This window comes from Elgaria multicarinata, chromosome 5 (genome assembly GCF_023053635.1).
Source record: "Elgaria multicarinata webbii isolate HBS135686 ecotype San Diego chromosome 5, rElgMul1.1.pri, whole genome shotgun sequence".
Lineage (NCBI taxonomy): Eukaryota > Metazoa > Chordata > Lepidosauria > Squamata > Anguidae > Elgaria > Elgaria multicarinata.
This window is the reverse complement of record NC_086175.1, coordinates 67883132-67903035: the sequence shown is the minus strand read 5'-3', so window position 1 is coordinate 67903035 and position 19904 is coordinate 67883132. Positions and strand designations below refer to the sequence as shown.

Here is a 19904-nt window from a genome sequence, read left to right as displayed (position 1 = left end):
TTAATGTAGGAATGGAATTGCAGAATTACCCAAACCTTTCCTATTGTATTAAAGACTGTGCTACTCTCATTTTTATTACAGAAACTTATTGTTATTACAGGAGTTCAGCATGCAGAATACTTGTGAATCGTGAAAACAAGTTGACCAAGAGCTTAGATAAGTAGGCCAAGGGACCATGTTATATGCCTGTTCTCTCCTCTCTGCTGAGGGCTATCATTATTGTAAAATGCCTAGAGAAATTTAATAATTCTAATAAATAAATAAATACAGGGGTGTCACTGCCTCCACGTTTTCTCCCTCTATTTGCCAGTTATCAATCAAGCTAGTTGCCATAATCTTGGTTTTTTTGAGGTTTAACTGCAACCCGGCTTTTGCACTTTCTTCTTTCACCTTTGTCATAAGGCTCCTCAGCTCCTCCTCGCTTTCAGCCATCAAAGTGGTGTCATCTGCATATCTGAGGTTGTTAATGTTTCTTCCTGCAATTTTAACTCCAGCCTTGGATTCGTCAAGCCCAGCACGTCGCATGATGTTCCCCGTAGTAACCTATGGCTGCGAGAGCTAGACTATAAGGAAGGCTGAGCGAAGGAAGATAGATGCTTTTGAACTGTGGTGTTGGAGGAAAATTCTGAGAGTGCCTTGGACTGCAAGAAGATCAAACCAGTCCATACTCCAGGAAATAAAGCCAGACTGCTCACTTGAGGGAATGGTATTAAAGGCAAAACTGAAGTACTTTGGCCACATAACGAGAAGACAGGATACCCTGGAGAAGAGGCTGATGCTAGGGAAAGTGGAAGGCAAAAGGAAGAGGGGCCGACCAAGGGCAAGATGGATGGATGATATTCTGGCAGTGACAGACTTGACCTTGGGGGAGCTGGGGGTGGCGACAGCCGACAGAAAACTCTGGCGTGGGCTGGTCCATGAAGTCACGAAGAGTCGGAAACGACTGAACGAATAAACAACAACAACATCTGGCAGGGCTAGGGTGCCAATAGGCATGGTTTCACTTGACAGGACAACACAATGACCTGTTACATCAGGCAACACGCTAAGCCACGGTAGTTGTGTGAACCATTCTTAACCATGGTGGCTACATAAGCACGGTTTAAACACACTAACCATTTGCTGTAAAAGGGTTAGAGGCCTAACCATGTCTTAGGTGAACAACTCTGATAGCTGCCTAAGTCTGACTGCAGCCTTAATTCCACCTGTGCAAAGCTGAATCTGTTTGCTTCTCAATAGTATAATTTAGACTGCAGCTATGGATTGCCAAAGAAGCAAACACAGGTGTTGCCATTCTACTATTTCTGAAGGTTTGCCAGGGAATATAAACACATTTTATGAGATCTAGGTGTACAACAGAGAGCAAATGAATAAAATGGACTGAAAATGAAACAATTATTATTTGTATTTTGCCAGAGCTCTCTGGACAGTTTATAACAAGACACGAAACAGAAAGTATGATGATTAAATTTGTTGGATTGTTGGATTGACAATGTATTTGGTCTCCACATACTTAACCAGGGGTCAATTGACACCATAGCCAATTGCTTCGATCCATAAATCTGGGAATCAGGATGAAATATTTCACTTCTTTCTACTGGTGTTCTTTAGACTTTTGTGCACTGATTTCTGTTTGGTTTCTTTCATTCTATTGAAAATAAAAAAATATACATTATTCAAATGGTCGAGAAGATTCCTGCCACCACAATGTGTTCCATTTTACTTGAAGTTTATCTCAAACTAATAATGCGTTGGAATATTTCATGTCTCCTTTAGGTGGTGCTAATGGATTGCTAAAACAAGCAATTCTATGTTCTTGCTTGATGCTAAATCAGCATTAGAATGGTCTGTAGAAAACACTGTTGGGGGAGTAGTAGCACTATTATCGCAGCAATCTCAGTTTGATAAGCAGAATTTACTGGAGTAACATTAGAAGATCATTTCAACAATGTGGCTTGCAGCAATATAACATTTGCTGCTGCAAACTATCTAAATCAGGGACATGCATACTTTAGGTTTACAGGATCAACTTTCACGTTTGTTTGTTTGTTGTTTACGAGAATCCCAAGATGCACCTACCAGAGTGTTGTGCAAAAGACACACACTTAAAATTAAAGAATCCTGAGGCCAAGAACTGGAGTTCCCAGTTCATTCCACTCTTGATTACCCCAGTTTTACTTCATTTCAGCAGTATGTTTTGGGGGAAGGAAAGTCATTTTATTGCTGCCATTTGCCAGGCAGAAAGAAAGTACAGCCAATCCACTGTAAAGCACCCAGAGAACTACTAGCAGGTCCTGATCTGCCTTCTCTCAACCTCCTTTTAAATGATTAATCCAAAAGACTGGAGACCAAAGCCATAAATAAAGATCACTTGCCTTGTATAATTGCTAGAGGTAACAAAGAGCAGCTCTTCTTCATCCCACCCCCTTAACACAAATAATGAGAAGCAGGATGATCTCTTGAGCCCACCCCACCATTGGACATGCTGCCTGTCCCACTTATAGGCACATTAATCCACACATTAATGTGTCACCTTCAGGATAAACATCTTTGTGCAAGTGGCCTTCTCACTTGTAGGTGTTGTGCAATTGAGAGGATGCTTGACTCAGTTGCATGGAGGGCAGCTGCTTGCTTGAAGGTTTTCCCTTTGCAGATGACTATGCTAACACATGGACATCTGTAGGTGGGGCCTGGCTGTATGGTCAACTCTGAGGGCTAGGCCAAGAGTGCCTCCCTGTTCCCCATTACTCACACAATGGCCCCTTGGGTTCCTTCTTCTTGTGAAGTGCCTTCAGAATACCTGTCTGTATATTATCAGCTGAACACTTCTGTTTCTACTCGATTTTATTTATACCTCCATGGTGTCTATATATGCTCCACATTCAGTGTGAATTAAACTTGTTCAAGGTTTCTTGCCAATATTTTTTCTTCCTCTCCCTGCCTCATAGTACTAGAAGCCAGAGGTCTTCAATGAAGCTGAAGGTGGGAAATCAAGGTGAGTTAAAAGGAAGGACTACTTCACAGAGCACATTGTTAAACTGTGGAATTCACTACTAAAATGTTTAGTGATGTCCGCCAACATGGACAGCTTCAAAAGGGGATTAGACAATTCATGGATGATAAGGACATGAATGATACTAGTCTTGATTAGCCATATATTTCCTCTGAAAGTAGTATGCCTCTCAATATCAGTTGCTGGAGAACTTGTACAAGAGGGTGCTATTACATTCATGTCCTACTTGTGGTCTTCCACCATACAGTTGTTTGGGCACTGTGTGTGAACAGAATGCTGTACTATATGGGCTTTTGGCCTCATCCAGCATGGCTCTTCTTATATCCTTAATCTTGTATCATACCAACTGAAATTCACTTTTAATCATGAAAACTGACATAACAATGCAAATTGTCAGGTTTTGCCTAGGTACTGCTTGAAGTGCTTTGAAAACCTGAAAACCTGGTTTGGTGATGATCATAGATTCATAGAACAGTAGAGTTGGAAGGGGCCTATAAGGCCATCGAGTCCAACCCCCTGCTCAATGCAGGAATGATATACCCTAATGGCACCCCAAAATGAATGTTCATATATCCCTGGCAAGAACAGCTGTGTAATACAACCTCCAAGACTCTGAAACATTATTATTGTTGTTGATGTGCAGTCCTAGGGACAAACTTTTTTAAAATCACTTTTTATTATAACAAAATAAAACACTAAAACAACAAAATCAAGTGCAACTTCATATATCAACAGCCTCAGTTTCAATATCACAATGTTCTAAATGAAAAAAGAAAAAAGGGGATGGAGTAAATTACACATCAACTTCTGTAAAGGCACAGCAAATATCCAAATATAAGTCCATTGGTAATCGTAAATGGCACCTGTATACCACTATTTCAAATGTTGCTACTGTTGTTAGATGTTCAATCCATTGCATTATAGGCAGTGCGCTTTTATCTTTCCAATGTTATAGTATCAATCTTTTAGCAGTCAAGAGAGGTCTAAAAATCCATTTACACTGACCATGTGTTACTTTCCAAGAAGCAGGTACATAATTTAAGATAACATATACAACAGAAAATATTAAAGAGTTTTCCAGTACGAAGTTTATGCATCAGATGATTTCTTCCCAAAAGGAGGCAATTATTGGGCATTTCCAGAACACATGAACAAAAGAAGCATTAACTGTATGGCACTTCCAACAATTAGCCAACTTAGACAAACCCTTGTTTAAAAGGTGTTGTGGTGTCCAATGGACCTGAAACAAAAGTTTTTGCTGAATAAGACGTAACCGGAGATCCATAGACATATCAGATACCAATGCCAATCACTGTCCATTGATTAGATAAAATAGGACATTCCAGTTCTCTATTCCATTCCTTCAGAGACCCAGTGTATGATATTTATTCACTGATAATAAGTGCTTATAAACATGAATCGTGGGTCGATATGCTTGGTCAGCTTCAATAAGTGTTTCCAATAGCAAAGGAGACTCCGAGACATTAAAAGCTGCAGGGCTGAATCTAGATTCTAACAAATGTTGCAATGGCAAGTACTGACATTTAGCAGTGGCAGGGAATTTAAATCTATCTTGCAAAACTGAAAATAGCAAAAACCCATCATCAACACCCAATAATTGATGCAGGGTAAAAATCATTCTGTCTGTCCAGGTCTGCCACAAAAACAGTTTCTTTCCAGTTTTTAAATCCGGATTTCCCGGATTTAAATTTAGCATGGGAAAATGAGTCAAACTGTCATTGGTGTGACATTGTGTGCCACACATCTCTAACTGCCACTTGTGGGAGGAGCCCTGTCCACCAAAATATGCTGAGAACCTAATGCTATTCATTTGGAAAGAGGCACCAAAGAGGGAAGATTACAAAACTGACCAAGATGGAAAATCAAGTCTAAGTGGAAAACACCAAAGTTTAGTCCAGGTCAGTAGGTGAGCTTGATAGCAAGATCCAGAAAGCTGAGTCCTCCTTCTTTAATTGGAAGTTGCATCCTTTTTCAGGGATATTTTTGGTGGAGAGGAACCCAAAAAGAATTTTGGGGTTTTGAAAAAGTATAAGTAAGAGGATTCCACATATAGCCCTAGGGACAACTACATGATAAAACAAGTATGCAGATGTGTATCTTGGCTGGTGCCCTTCAACTGGAAGGATCAAGTGGGGTCCTGGTGAAATTCTCCTCTAAAGATACCATTTCCCTGGAAGGGAAGATGTAATTGGTACCAATAGCTGCTTCTCTACTGGGGCAAATGGCTGCCCTTGGAGGTGGTTGTTATCATGCACACAGTGCACAGGAAGGACCATTAGGCCCCTCACCACCCACATGGAAGGAACCAATCTGGATCAGGAACACACACACCCTTTTAAAAGAAACCACATATGCACAAACAAATGCCAAGTCACATTTAACATAAAGGGTATAGTTTGGGCATTTATTTATTACATTGTTATACTGCCCAATTGCGGAGGATCTCTGGGCAGTGCACAATTAAAACTATTAGGGTAGCCACTGTTTACATCCACATTCTAGAGGACGAATCTGGGCAATGGGTAATTGTGAATAAAAGATAACATTTGGCGTTCCTCTGCTCTTGAGTGCCGCTTTTTATGTTCCTTAGCTACATTAAAAAGAAAAAGAAAAGAAAAAAGATACACACACCAGCCCTGGAAGACTTCCCGAAAATACGACGCCATCAGATTTAGCTAGACTTTCCAATTTTCTCTATTGCTGTTCTGAAACTTCATTCAGTTACTTTTATTTAATCACAGAATATTACTTTTAGTGTGCTATTCTTGACATTTTAGAAAACAGATGTAATTGCTATTATAATGAGCTTGGGGTATTTGAAATCACCAGGCAATATTCCAAATGCCATTTTCTCCATCTTAGTCTGTAACTGAAATAATCCAAAAGGGATATCTTGGAGCAATATGTTATTGCATTTAGGGAGAGGTGGGGGAGAAGGAAGTCCCTTAAAAAAAAGACAACCTTTTACTCTTCAGAAAGGGTGATCAGTTGCAAAAGGGTATAGGGCTCCTCCTGCATCTTTAATAGTGGCAGAAAAGAGACATTTTCAGACAGCAGGTGTAGTTTGCATAACGGTTTGCATAATGGCAACCATTTGTGCAATGGAAAGATTCAACAGAACTTCTCTAGTGCTATTTCAGTTTTCAGAATGTCACCATTGCATATTGCCCAAGGTTTGCAGAAATACAAACAAAAATCTTTGGGGAAAAAATCTCCCCTCCCAAAACAGCCCAGTGATGTCTAGGCATGCTCAGTGAGGATGGAATGCTGACCAACTCTTAGGCAAACGGGATGGGGGAGGGAGCAAGAATAGAGTGTCCGGAATCCTGAACAGAAACACCACACTGCAACATTTTGCTGCAGGTCCCACTAGTTACAACCTAAAAATCAGCAATGGGGAAGACAACAGAGGTAAGATGCTGAAGACAGAAGCAAGCACAACAAACCACAGAGAAGTGGGGAGCTTGTAGTGTGGCCAGTTCTGCATCACAAAAGAAGAGCTAATGCATCACCAAAACATGAGGACAAAAGAGGAGACAAATCTGCATAAAATGTGTGCATGCTAATTTGTATGTGTATGTGTAAATTTGGGAATAATTATTTTAATTTGAATAGAACTATAATCTCACCATGGAGGGGAATATTGACCTAGAGAGTCTACTGTCCAGTGCTAAACCTGAATAGTCCACTTCAGAGTCCCTGTTCATCTGTTGATGGTTCTTTATCTTTAAACTGGATTTGGAGAGGACACCCTTCAAACAGAGGATGCCTTCAAGAGGACAGTCCTCTGGCAGGCTTTCAAATGGAGAACTTTGCAGTGAAAAAAGATGTGTTGGCCACCCTCGCACACATGGGAGAGGCAAGAGATGTCAATGGAATGTGAACAATTGAAGTTAAGTGAACTTAACATCTTCCACTTCAGGATGAGGAATTATATTGCCATTAATAATGATATTGATTATTTGTGCATAAGGCTCTCATTCTATGGCTTCGGTGGCTGTACTTTGCCACCCTGCCTAATAGATTTAGCTGGTGCTTTTCTTAAAGTTATTGGGATGGGGGTGGGGGACGAGGTATCCAGAACACAGCCTGACTATAATTCTCAATCATGTAACTACTATGCAGGATTTCCCCCATCCCAATATGGGGGCTAGGGGCACAATTCCTGCTCAGATCCTGCATGCATTCAGTTGAAGGTCTGCGTAGAGCCTATTCTCATGGAATGAAAGATAATCTGCATAGCGCTATGGAGGAGGCAGGATAAAAGAGAAAACACATTTTTATGTTAAGGAAAATCTGGTCTGCTGCAATCCCCATTATTCTAAGAACCTTCAGTTTATTTATTTATTTAAAACATTTATATCCCGCCCTATATCATTAAGATGTCAGAGCGGCATACAGATAAAAACATACAGTATAAAACAATAAATATGCACAGTTAAAAACAAATTAAACCATTATCCAAGTTAAAACAATATATAATTTAAAAGCAGTAAAAGCAGTTAAAACAATGCGCCAGTGAGTTTAACCATCAAAGGCTTTGTTTAAAAGCCATGTTTTTACTTGGCGTCGAAATGCAATCAATGTTGGCGCCAATCGGGCCTCCAAGGGGAGGGCATTCCACAGTTGGGGTGCCACAACAGAGAAAGCCCTCTCCCTTGTCCTAACATAGCATATATGTTGCATTGGTGGGATGCAGAGAAGGGCTCCTCCAACAGATCTAAGGTCTCGGGCAGGCATATATAAGGAGAGGCGCTCTCTCAAGTACTGAGATCCCAAGCCATTTAGGCTTTAAACGTCATTACCAACACCTTGAATTCTGACTGGAAGCATATAGGAACCAGTGCAGTTCCTTTAAGGCTGGTGTTATGTGGTCTCTGTAAGATGTACCCGCCAGCAGTCTAGCTCCTGCATTTTGCACTAGCTGCAACTTTCGCGTCATCTTCAAGGGCAGCCCCACGTAGAGTGCATTGCAGTAGTCTAAGCAGGAAGTTACCAGTGCATGCACTACGGTGGCTGGGTTGTCCCTGTCCAGGAAAGGCCGTAGCTGGCAGATCAGTCAAAGATGACCCCAAGTACTCCGTGCCACAGAGTCCACCTGGGCATCCAGTGACAATGATGGGTCTAGGAGTACTCCCAAGCTACTTACCTGCTCCTTCAGAGGTTGCAGGTTCATTTGGTACATAGCCAAACTGCACACAAAAGTTATGAAGGGCACTCTAGATATCCAGGGATTTTGTTAAGACAATGTCACTATCGCACGTAGAGAGTTTCTTCAGAAACATTGATAATGAATAAACTGTTTTACCTATGCCAAAATCAACATGAGTAGCTATTTCCTGGTTGGACACTTGTCCACTTCACAGTAAGCAACACAGTCATGCAAGGCAAGTTGTATTTGCAAACACAAAAAGACCACATTGACAATACAGAAGATAGCTTTAAAGAAAGGAGAGGCAATGTTTTTCTCACATAACCATGACATTTTATGCCAGCTTGTGTGCCTTATTTTTATCATGTCAAAGAAACTGGAAACTGGAGACTGTGAAGATAAATAAATCTGTGAATTTATTTTTTAAATATACCTTTCCTTTTGGTGAACAATTTACAAGGTAGCTTGCAATCATATTAAAGCCACAACAACAACAACAACAACAACAACAACAATAATAATAACAACAACAACCAATAAACAAAACAACAACAAAAACAGAGTAAAACAACAGCTGAAGCAATAAAATAATAAATCCAGGGGAGCTATAACATGTGAGGCAATAAAACAATGAAATTACTATTTGTTAAAAAGCCTGGGCACATGAAAAGGTTTTAATCTGGTGACAAATGAAGAATGTGAGATTTAGCAGTATTTGACTGCCGTTCATAAAAGGCATGAAATAGCCTGGTGAAGAATGACATCTAAGCTTAGAATGCAAGCAAGCCAGTTCACTGGAAGAGGAGGGTCACTCCTAGCTAGTTTTGCACTTTGAAGGGTTCTGACTGAAACCTGGAACAGATTCATCATCCCACTAACATTGGAGCACCACCCTCCACTGCTCTGACGGGAGAGCTCAAGGAGGGTAAGCCAGATTGCTTTACCTTCCTAGTCAGGGAACGGCACTATGGTGGTCCCATGCATTAATCATAGGTCACTTAGGGATTTCCATCAGAGATGATTCCTGGGATACTATCTGTTCCTACCAAGCCTTCAGAGCCCTGCCCACCAAGATAAAAGACCCCATGTTCAAGGCAATACATAGGTGGTACTACACCTCTGAAAACTGCACCATGTACACAATTATTATTATTATTATTATTATTATTATTATTATTATTATTATTATTATTTATTTATTTATTTATTTATTTATATAGCGCCATCAATGTACATGGTGCTGTACAGAGTAAAACAATAAAATAGCAAGACCCTGCTGCATAGGCTTACATTCTAATAAAATCATAATAAAACAATAAGGAGGGGAAGAGAATGCACCAAACAGGCACAGGGTAGAGTAAAACTAACAGTATAAAAGTCAGAACAAAATCAAGTTTTAAAAGCTTTAGGAAAAAGAAAAGTTTTTAGCTGAGCTTTAAAAGCTGCGATTGAACTTGTAGTTCTCAAATGTTCTGGAAGAGCGTTCCAGGCGTAAGGGGCAGCAGAAGAAACACTTGTCTCCATCATGCAGTGTGGTGGTGGGGGTCATTATCCCACATGCCATGTGTACAAACCTTTTGGTGTTGAAGTTTTCAGTGTGACTTTGGAAACAATCTCCCAGGTTATTGTTCCTGATCCATCTCCACAAATATTCAGGGTGTCATGCCCCCCTTTACAAGTTCAGCAGTGACCTGGAGATGGACTGGCAGGGTGAAGAATTGGTGCGAACACTAGCCTCAAGAACCACTGTGGAATCAGAGACTGCCCAACCTGATATGCTGGAGACCTCCAAGACCTGAGACCATTAAGCCTGGATCAACAACTGCAGTCCCTGAAACTAGCTCCAGCACTAGGGCAGCATCTCCCAAGAGCTCCACAATCCATGGAGCCAGTGCATCGAAGCCAGGAATGTGCACGGTGTGACCTCTTGCTGGGATCCAAGCCAGAGGCCTATTCCCTTAAAGCTTCCACTTTGTAGGAACGGGTGGAAGTCTGAGAAGAGGGTTCTGAGGTGAAGCAGAGAAGGCTGCAGTCTGGTCGCAGACCTTGGCAGAGCAAGTTACTCACTAGGAGTTGTCCTAGGTGCTGTAACATCTGGCCTGCCTTGCTATGCGGCACCTTGTGCCTGCTTCCGACTAGAGCACAACACTGGGGTTTGCATGATCAAAAAGCCATGCTGGCTTATCACAGAATCATAGTATCATAGAATTGGTGAGTTAGAAGAGACCACAAGGATCAGCTGGTCTAACCCTCTGCAATGTGCAGGAAAACCAATTAAATGCATTAGAGGTGGCTGTCCAGCCTCTTGCCAAGAACTGCTTGGTGCGATTTGTATAATCACCACCTGTTTGAGCTTATGTTATCGAAACCTGGGTTGCATGGCTTGTCAGAGGGTTGTTTAACCCTCCAACAAGCCATGCCGCCTCAGCTTAGATGACATGACAAGCCACAACTGGGGAAGTGGTTATGCAAATCACACCTGGCATGCATCACGGCTCACAACAAGCCACTGTGGCTAATTTAAGGTATGGTGGCTTGTTTTGACTGTTTATTGTTAGTTTATTACTTAGTTAAAAACTCAATGCAGACTTTTAAAAAGTGGGGTGGAAAGTATATTTGCACACAGTTCTGAACAGTTTCGCAGCTGTCTAATTTTAGAAATTGTACTTAATGGTCTCACAGGGGGCCCTTTGGACAGCCGTGTGTACCTCAGTTGTGAAACACTTGGGATGTCAGAGAAATCCACAACAGAATCAGATGAGTTCAGATTTCGATGACTCCATCCTGGGGATACGCATTGGACCGGCTTTCCTTGAGTCGCACGGATTCTGTGGACTCGCAGACCAGGTTTTTTTTTTACTCTCCAGAATTTGACACAAATTTAATCATAGAAAAATAAGTAAAATCGTCGTCGTCCTCCTCCTCCTCCTCCACTGGCTGAAAATCTACATTTCCCCCATAGGCTTAAGCATGAAAATGTGTATGATGGGGATTTGTTCATTTTCACAAGAGTGAGTTTGTGCAAATTTGGAAAATGGGAAAAAATCTGATTCCATCAATGAGTGGATGATGGTACAAAAGGCACCTGGCAACCTGCAAAACGCAGGGAGGACAGATTTTACAAAATCTGTACATCCCTATGAAAAATGCAGCTAACATTTCTTTCTTCCACAGACCTACTCTGTGCTTTACAATTGCTTCTACATTCCTGACATGTTTGAACAAAAACCAACTCTAATTAAAAGAAAGAAAGAAAGAAAGAAAGAAAGAAAGAAAGAAAGAAAGAAAGAAAGAAAGAAAGATGAAGAAATCCAAGCATGGGCAGTTTTGCATGGCAAACTCACTTAAATCATGGCAACAACCATCATAACTACAGAAATAAAATGGAGATTGGTCCTGCTGCCAGACATGTTTATTTGGGAATAAGCACAATTTTCTTGTAGACGAGGAATAGAATTATAGAATCATAGAATAGGAGAGTTGGAAGGGCCCCCCTGCTCAATGCAGGAATCCACCCTAAAGCATCCCTGACAGATGGTTGTCCAGCTGCCTCTTGAAGGCCTCTAGAGTGGGAGACGCCACAACCTCACCAGGCAACTGATTCCATTGTCGTACTGCTCTAACAGTCAGGACGTTTTTCCTGATGTCCAGCCGGAATCTGGCTTCCTTTAACTTGAGCCCATTCTTCCGTGTCCTGCACTCTGGGAGGATCGAGAAGAGATCCTGGCCCTCCTCTGTGTGACAACCTTTTAAGTATTTGAAGAGTGCTATCATGTCTCCCTTCAATCTTCTCTTCCCCAGGCTAAACATGCCCAGTTCTTTCAGTCTCTCTTCATAGGGCTTTGTTTCCAGACCCCTGATCATCCTGGTTGCCCTCCTCTGAACACGCTCCAGCTTGTCTGCATCCTTCTTGAATTGTGGAGCCCAGAACTGGACGCAATACTCTAGATGAGGCTTAACCAGGGCCGAAAAGCGAGGAACCAGTACCTCACGTGATTTGGAAGCTATACTTCTATTAATGCAGCCCAAAATAGCATTTGCCTTTCTTGCAGCCATATCGCACAGTTGGCTCATATTCAGCTTGCGATCTACAACAATTCCAAGATCCTTCTCGTTTGTAGTATTGCTGAGCCAAGTATCCCCCATCTTGTAACTGTGCCTTTGGTTTCTATATCCTAAATGTAGAACTTGCCATTTATCCGTATTAAATTTCATTCTGTTGTTTTGAGCCCAGCACTCCAGCCTATCAAGATCACTTTGAAGTTTGTTTCTGTCTTCCAGGGTATTAGCTATCCCACCCAATTTGGTGTCATCTGAAAATTTGATAAGCATTCCCTTCACCTCCTCGTCCAAATCGTTAATAAAAATGTTGAAGAGCACTGGGCCCAGGACTGATCCCTGCGGTACCCCACTCGTTGCCTCTCCCCAGTTTGAGAAGGTTCCATTGATAAGTACTCTTTGAGTCCGATTCTGTAGCCAGCTGTGGATCCACCTAATAGTTGTTCCATCTAGCCCACTTTTAGCTAGTTTGTTCATCAGAATATCATGGGGCACTTTGTCAAAAGCTTTGCTGAAGTCAAGGTATTTGACATCCACAGCATTCCCACAGTCCACAAGGGAGGTTTCCCGATCAAAAAATGAGATCAAATTAGTCTGACAGGACTTGTTCCTGACAAATCCATGTTGGCTTCTAGTGATCACCGCATTGATTTCAAGGTGTTTACAGATTGACTTCTTTATAATCTGCTCCAGAATTTTCCCCAGGATGGATGTCTGACTGGTCTGTAGTTCCCAGGTTCCTCCTTTTTGCCCTTTTTGAAGATAGGGACAACGTTAGACTTCCTGCAGTCGTCCGGCACCTCACCCATCTTCCATGATTTTGCAAAGATAATAGACAAAGGTTCTGAGAGTTCTTCTGCTAGCTCCTTCATTACTCTAGGATGCAGTTCATCGGGCCCTGGAGATTTGAACTCATTCAAGGAAATTAGGTGTTCTTTGACCATTTGTTTATCAATCTCAAATTGCAATCCTGCCCCCTCAACTTCTGCTTCACTTTCTCCAGGGGGGTCATAGATCCGCTTTTGGGAGAAGACTGAGGCAAAGTAGGAATTGAGCACATCAGCCTTTTCTATGTCATCTGTTATCAATTTCCCATCCTCATTAAGCAGTTGAACCACTGTTTCTTTCCTCTGTCTTTTACTACTCACGTATCTGAAGAAAGCCTTTTTATTTCTTTTAGCATCCCTCGCTAATCTCAGCTCATTCTCAGCTTTAGCCTTCCTGACGCCATTTCGGCACTTCTGCGCCACCTGTCTGTACTCTTCTTTTGTAGCCTGGCCTTCCTTCCACTTCCTATATGTATCCTTTTTTGCTTTCAGGTCATCTCTAAGCTTTTTGTGGAGCCACATTGGTTTCCTCTGTTGTCTTCTATCTTTTCTACTTGTTGGAATTGCTTGTAACTGTGCCTTTAAAATTTCCTTTTTAAAATACTCCCACCCATTCTGCACTCCTTTTCTTATTAGGCTCACTTGCCATGGGACCTTACTTATTATAGTTCTGAGTTTATTAAAAGCAGCTTTCCTAAAATCCAGAGTACGTGTATGGCTACGCTCGACTTTTGTCTCCTTCATAATCAAGAATTCAAGTATGATGTGGTCACTTTCCCCCAGAGTTCCCGTAACTGCCACTTTATCCCCTAAGTCATCCCTATTGGTCAATATCAAGTCAAGGATTGCCGATCCTCTAGTTCCTGGGAAACTACCTGGGCCCCAAAGTTCTTCAGTTTCCTTCCCAGAGCTTCAAAGTCTGAAATGATTTCTTCGTAGCTCTGCTTGGTGACATCATTTGTTCCTACATCGATGAGAAGAAAGGGGTATGTGTCCGTGGGCTTTATGAGCTTCGGTAACCCTTCAGTCACATCTCTAATCTGTGCTCCAGGAAGACAGCACACCTGGCAAGTCCATGGGTCTTCAGGACATACTTGGGTTTCAATCCCACGCAGCAGGGAGTCTCCCACAACGACTACTCTTCTCTTCTTCTTGGTTGACCTACCTACTGCCTCTTGTTCACTGTTGCACGGTGTCTCCTGTACTTCTTCCTCTGCAAATTGTCCTTCAGTCTCATCCTCCAGAAGCTGAAAGCGGTTGCTTAACTCTAATGTTTCCACCGGTGCAGAATGCCTTCTAGTTCTTCTGCTCCTAACTGTCACTCTTTTCCAGAGAGTTTCCTCTTCATTGGCTTTCCTCCCCTCAGCATACTCCACTTCTGCTTCAGCTGGCTGTTGCTCTTCAATCTCATGTGCTTCTTGTTGCTGTTCCATCATTCAGTCTAAGAACTCCTTGTCTTCTCTTATTCTTTGGAGGGTGGACACTCACCACTCAAGTCCTCTCACTTTTTCTTCCAAAAGTGCCACCAGCTTGCACTTGTTGCAGGTATACGCCATGTTGAGCTCAGGCAGAAACACGAACATTGCACACCCTTTGCAGGTCACCACCTCTAGGGACTCCTTTCCATCCATATTGTCTATTTCTGCTTTGTTTTTTCCTTTCTGATTATAGTGGAATTGCCTTTGCTTTGTCCTGTCCTCTCTGAATGTACACAACTATATGAGTATGTCTTAAGGGAAAATAAGATTTTTTGGTTGGTTTTTTTGTGTGGTTTTGTGGGTGGGTGGGTTTCTCTTTATGTTTTTCTTTGTCCCCCCCCCCTTTTTTTTCTTCTTAGAGACCTCCCTCTTGACCTCCCCTGCCGAACTCCCCCTGTCAAACTCCTGTTTGCTTTTCCTGTTCGCTCTCTCTCTGGGAACTGACTTACTTTTCTAGCTTCTACTTGAGCTGAGCCAGCTGCTCTTCCCTGCTTCTGCTCAGCTCCAAGTCAGGAAACATTATAGATATATAATGAACGTCTCCAACCATGTGTGTGCTGGCTAGCCACTCCCAGCCAGAAATTGTTTTTTAAACATAAGGAAAAAGTAAGGATGCTGCAGTGAACAGCATCTGCCCCAGTGGGTCCCACAATGCCTATGTTAGCCCAGGTGCTCATACTGGGCCTGTTTTCTACTACTGTCATTACTGTCATTCTCCCTCCCCAGGCTGTGGACACCCCACAAAGATGCACAGGTAAAGGGACAGTGTGTTTACATTAACTTTCCTAAGCACTAAGTGCCACTTAGCCTCCTTTTTTCCTCATAATAATGGGCTTGTAGCTTGACCCTCGGCTTCATCCAGTATGCTTCCCTGCCACTTGTTGAGCCAGGCAGGGCCCCATCCAATTCAGCTTGACAGGAGCAGCCACTCCCTTTTCTTCCAGACTGCAGAGGTGGGTGGGGCTGGCAAAAGAGCATCTGTATCTTCAAAATGTAATGTGAGAAGCAGCTCTGTGAATGCATGCTGTGGAGTGGATTAGATAGTTGCTAAGCACCAAAGCCAGCCTGATAACAATGTGAGGTCTATGGCCTGTTAATACCCTACATTAAGGGAGAAGTAGCCATGTCTGGGATGTGGAAAAACAGTATTCTTTCAGCATTATCCTTTGGTTCAGGTAGAGCATGAAATGGAAACGAAGGGTGTTTGTGTTTGCTTTTTGTTAACTGCATACACCTGAATTATCCTTTCAAGTCAGTGAGGCAGGATTTTGGTGATGCCATTACTGAGGCAAGGCCTTACTTGGCCAGATCACTGCCTGAACTCATCAAGGCCTGGATGAATTAGGCAGCTCCTCCCTGCAAATGCCATTTGACCAGTTAAGTTGCTTTGCGCTGGAAGCCTATGGATCTTGTAGAATTCCCGACTGCCCTGGGTGATATGTGAGGTGAAGGTGGTGTCTCTGCTGATGGCCTGGTGGGGTTATGGTCAAATAGGATGTTAATGGGGATAGCTGGCAGCATTGTCCCTAGCATCCTTCCTCCCAGCCCCAGCCCCAGTTTAGTAGGCCACAAGGGGAGATGTCTAGAGCCTCGGTAAAATACTTGTGTCAAATCTAACTGAAGACACCAGGGAGCCCTTTTGCAGACATATAAAGTGGTAGTAATGATTGCAAATAGTAGGGGTGTGCACGGACCCCCCGCTCCGCCCCGCGGGCTGATCCGAAAATTTCGTGTCGGCCCGCTCCGCTCCGCCCATACTCCGCTCCTCTTCGCCACGGAATCGGAGCTCCGCAGTGGAGGGGAGTGGCGCCAGGTAAGGCTGGGAGAGGAAGGCTGGAGGTTTACCGGGCCCTGCCGCCATCGCCACCCGTGCGGTGACGGTGGCAGAGCCCGGTAAGGGACCAAGAGGGAGGGGGGGCCTTACCTGCCTCCGTCCGCGGTCCGTCGGCGTCTTCAATTGAGCCCGCGGTTCAACCAGGAAGTCTGGGCCGCAGCGGCCCAGACTTCCTGGTTGAACCGCGGGCTCAATTGAAGACGCCGACGGAGGCAGGTAAGGGAGAGGAGGGCAGGGGGGGGTTTACCGGGCCCTGCCGTTGTCGCCGCATGGGCGACAGCGGCAGGGCCCGGTAAACCCCACTTACCTTTCCGGCGGAGCTCCGGATCGAGGCGAAGGATCCGCTTTCACCTCGATCCTCTTCGCCACGCTCCGCCGGCCCCCCAATCCTCTTCGCCTCCGCCTTAAGGGCAGGCAAAGCCCCCCGCTCCGCTTCTAATTCGCCGGTCCGATTAGAAGCGGAGCACATCCCTAGCAAATAGAGCCTTCTGCTCCTCCAGCATTGCATCAGCTGAACTTTTCCATATTGTTTATTATGCCCCAAGGACTTATTATGTTTCCAAATTTGACAACTGGAAGGGACAAATTTAGCAGGTGAAGTTACTCATATATGGTCTGTCTCAGATTCCACTGATTGTGCAGTGCCTGAACTGAGGATGTTGCAACAGAATCAACACCTTGCTGCAATTGTTTGGATTGTTTGACTTTATTTTTCTTAATTTGGACCTTTGCCATTTGTGGCTGGTGAAGACTAGCAGGGAAGAGCTTGGTGAGCAAATGCTTCCTTGTTGATCTAGGTTGACATCTCAGTGTCTTTTGATACTGTAGATTAAATAATTCTCCTGAGCTGACTGGAACATCTCCCAAGGGCTTCAGAATTGGTTTTGTTCATTTCTGTCAGAACATATGCAGACGATGACCATTGGGAATGCTAGCATGGTCCCATGAGAAGGGTTTGGTGTTGTCAGTGAAATTATTTAACATCTAAAGAAGTGACAGGATGAAAGAATCTGGAGCTTTAGGGTTGGGTGTCATCTAACATACTGTTGTAATCTAATATAGAGCTACATGTCATTTTCTGAGCACCCAGGGGTTGCCATCTCTAACTCAAACTTGTGTTTAGAGGCTGTGATCAACTGGATGAGGTCTACATTGGATCCAGAGAAGATGAAGGTGAAGCTGCCAGGGAATTCTCAGATCCAGTGGGATTTGTTGATTTGTGGAAGCTTAGGAGCCTTAGGGAGAGCCAGCCTTGCTTTTTGAGAAGCATGTTGTAATGGCAGGAAGGAGTACTTTTTAACTTTGAGGTCTATTGCTGGTGCTCCAGCCCTTACTGGATCAGGGAGGCTTGTACCTAGTGATTGGTGAACTCCAGTTCAGTTTGACTCAATATTTGCAAGTTCCCTTGGCGAGTATTTGGGGAAAAGTCTATCTGTTCCAAAGAGTTCTCTCCCAGCTCATAGTGTTGATGCATGGATGCTGATGGTGCCATGTACATCCATGCACCTTCTTTCATTGCCACATAAAGATGGTAATTGTTCCCAAACCACTTGTAGTGGAGAGCCAGTTAGAAATTCTACACAACCACCCTCTATCCCACCAAAACAAGTACACAGAGAAAGAAGAGAGGCTTTTGGTTCTGGATGGGAACACCAACCACATGGAACATTTACAAGAAATCCATTAAGAGAATTTACCTAGGCAGATGCGTAATACTCACCAAAAAGAAGGCTGCTTGGTTGGATGGTTTGGTCTGTCATGTAGTCCACAGCAGTCAATGCAAATTTGATTGAGAACAAAGGGTTACCTCTAGATAATTTCTATGCTAATACACCTGCAAAGGAACTGGATTTGTAATGCATGTATTTTCACAGCAGCCAACGGTAATTGTAAGGGGCTGACATGAGTTTTTTTTTGGTGGGGGGGGATGGGGTGACACTTATAATACATCAGAGCAGGCTAGAGGGTACTGGGAGTTGTAATCCAACACATCTGGAAGGCACCAGGTTGGGGAAGTCTGACCTAGATTAAAGTGCCAGCATAACAGGAAACTATGGGGAGAAGGAATTTCACATAAATGAGGACCTGGTAGAATATAGTAGTCAACGACAGCAAATGAATAACCAGAAGAGCTGGGCTGATGGTGACACTATGGGCTGCAAGTAGGATACCCAGGGGTAGCAATGAGGAAAAGAGCAGGCCAATACCCTTGGGAAGAAGATCACATGCTAAAAGCCCACAAAATTTTGGAGGATATCCAGAATATTATATTGAACACACTATTAAAAAAATCCTGGATGCTTGTGAAACTATGGCCTGGTTCAGACAACATGCTAAACCATGCTGCTTAACCACAAAATGTTTAACGGAAGGTGTTAAGGTTAATGCCTTCCCGTAACCATTTTGTGGTTAAGTGGCATGGTTTAGCGTGTTGTCTGAACCAGGCCTATATTGATAAGTATGTGATGAGCCTCCATTGGCCCAAAGGACCTATGGGGATAGCAAAGGGCAAGAGGAAATTATGAGGAGCTCCTTGGAGGCCAATAGGAAAGGATGAGGCTGACATTGCTGTGATGGCAATTGAGGAGTCCTGTTAGAAGTGTGTGACTTCACAGACAGGGGAAACAAATATGGATTACCATTGTCTGCCATTGGGGCCTTAAATGCAGCAGGGGCATGCAGAAATTCAACAGGCGACCACTTGATGGCATCTGAAAGTTTTTCCTGACCTGTACCAGATCTACACTTTGAAAATGGTTTGAAAACTGTATATGGAGTGTGTCGTGGACCCCAACAGCTGTCAATACCGTTATAAATCATTACAAAGTAGTAGCGTCGATCCTGCCCTGCAAGCCCTAAAGCTCGGGATTCCAGGCATGAAGGCGGCAGGCGCCCGGCGCCGTGCCCTCCGTCACTGGCAAAAGGGCACGAAGCCGCTGCCCTTCCTTTTACCTCACGGATCTGCATCGCCTCCCCGGCAAGCCGAGGCGACAGCAGCACGGCGAACGGGCGGAGCTCCGCGGCGGAGCCGAGCCAAGGGGGCGTGTTGCTAGCCGAACCGGCTGGCGCTGCTGCTGCTGCTGCTCCCGGAGCGCAGTTGATCCCGGCATCTCGGCGGCTGCAAGAAGCCAGGCTCGTCCAGCAGTCGGCGCGAAGGAGGCCACCATGAGCAGCAGCAGCCACAAGTGCGACGTGGTGGTGGTCGGGGGAGGCATCTCAGGTCAGTCCAGGAGCAGGGAGACCTGGAGGAGGAGGAGGAGGAGGAGGAGGAGGAGGAGGAGGGGCGAGCCGAGGGGGCTCGATGCTGAAGGGCGGACGGCAATGGGGCACCCGCGGCGGCGGAAGATGAGCAGGGCGCGCGCGCGCGCATTGGAGGGGATCGGGCCCGGGGCTGTCCAAGTCGGGCTCCTCTCCGCTGTTGCGGGGGGAGGTTTCCTTTCGTGCTGGCAGAGGGGTGGTGGGAGGCTACGGAGTCCTCTGCTGTGCAACCCCGACCCGTTCCAGCTCCTGGCTCCTTCGC

The 19904-nt window shown here is 44.1% G+C and overlaps 1 protein-coding gene across 1 annotated transcript in view; it reads left to right on the top strand.

The window, feature by feature from the left end:
• The first annotated feature begins 19459 nt into the window (after window positions 1–19459).
• LOC134398909 (amine oxidase [flavin-containing] B-like) overlaps window positions 19460–19904 on the top strand; it is a 59182-nt gene continuing 58737 nt past the window's right edge. The window contains exon 1 of the mRNA XM_063126553.1: window positions 19460–19604. Coding sequence (XP_062982623.1) covers window positions 19550–19604 — 55 coding nt within the window. The 5' untranslated portion in view covers window positions 19460–19549. The remainder of the gene's footprint in view (window positions 19605–19904) is intronic.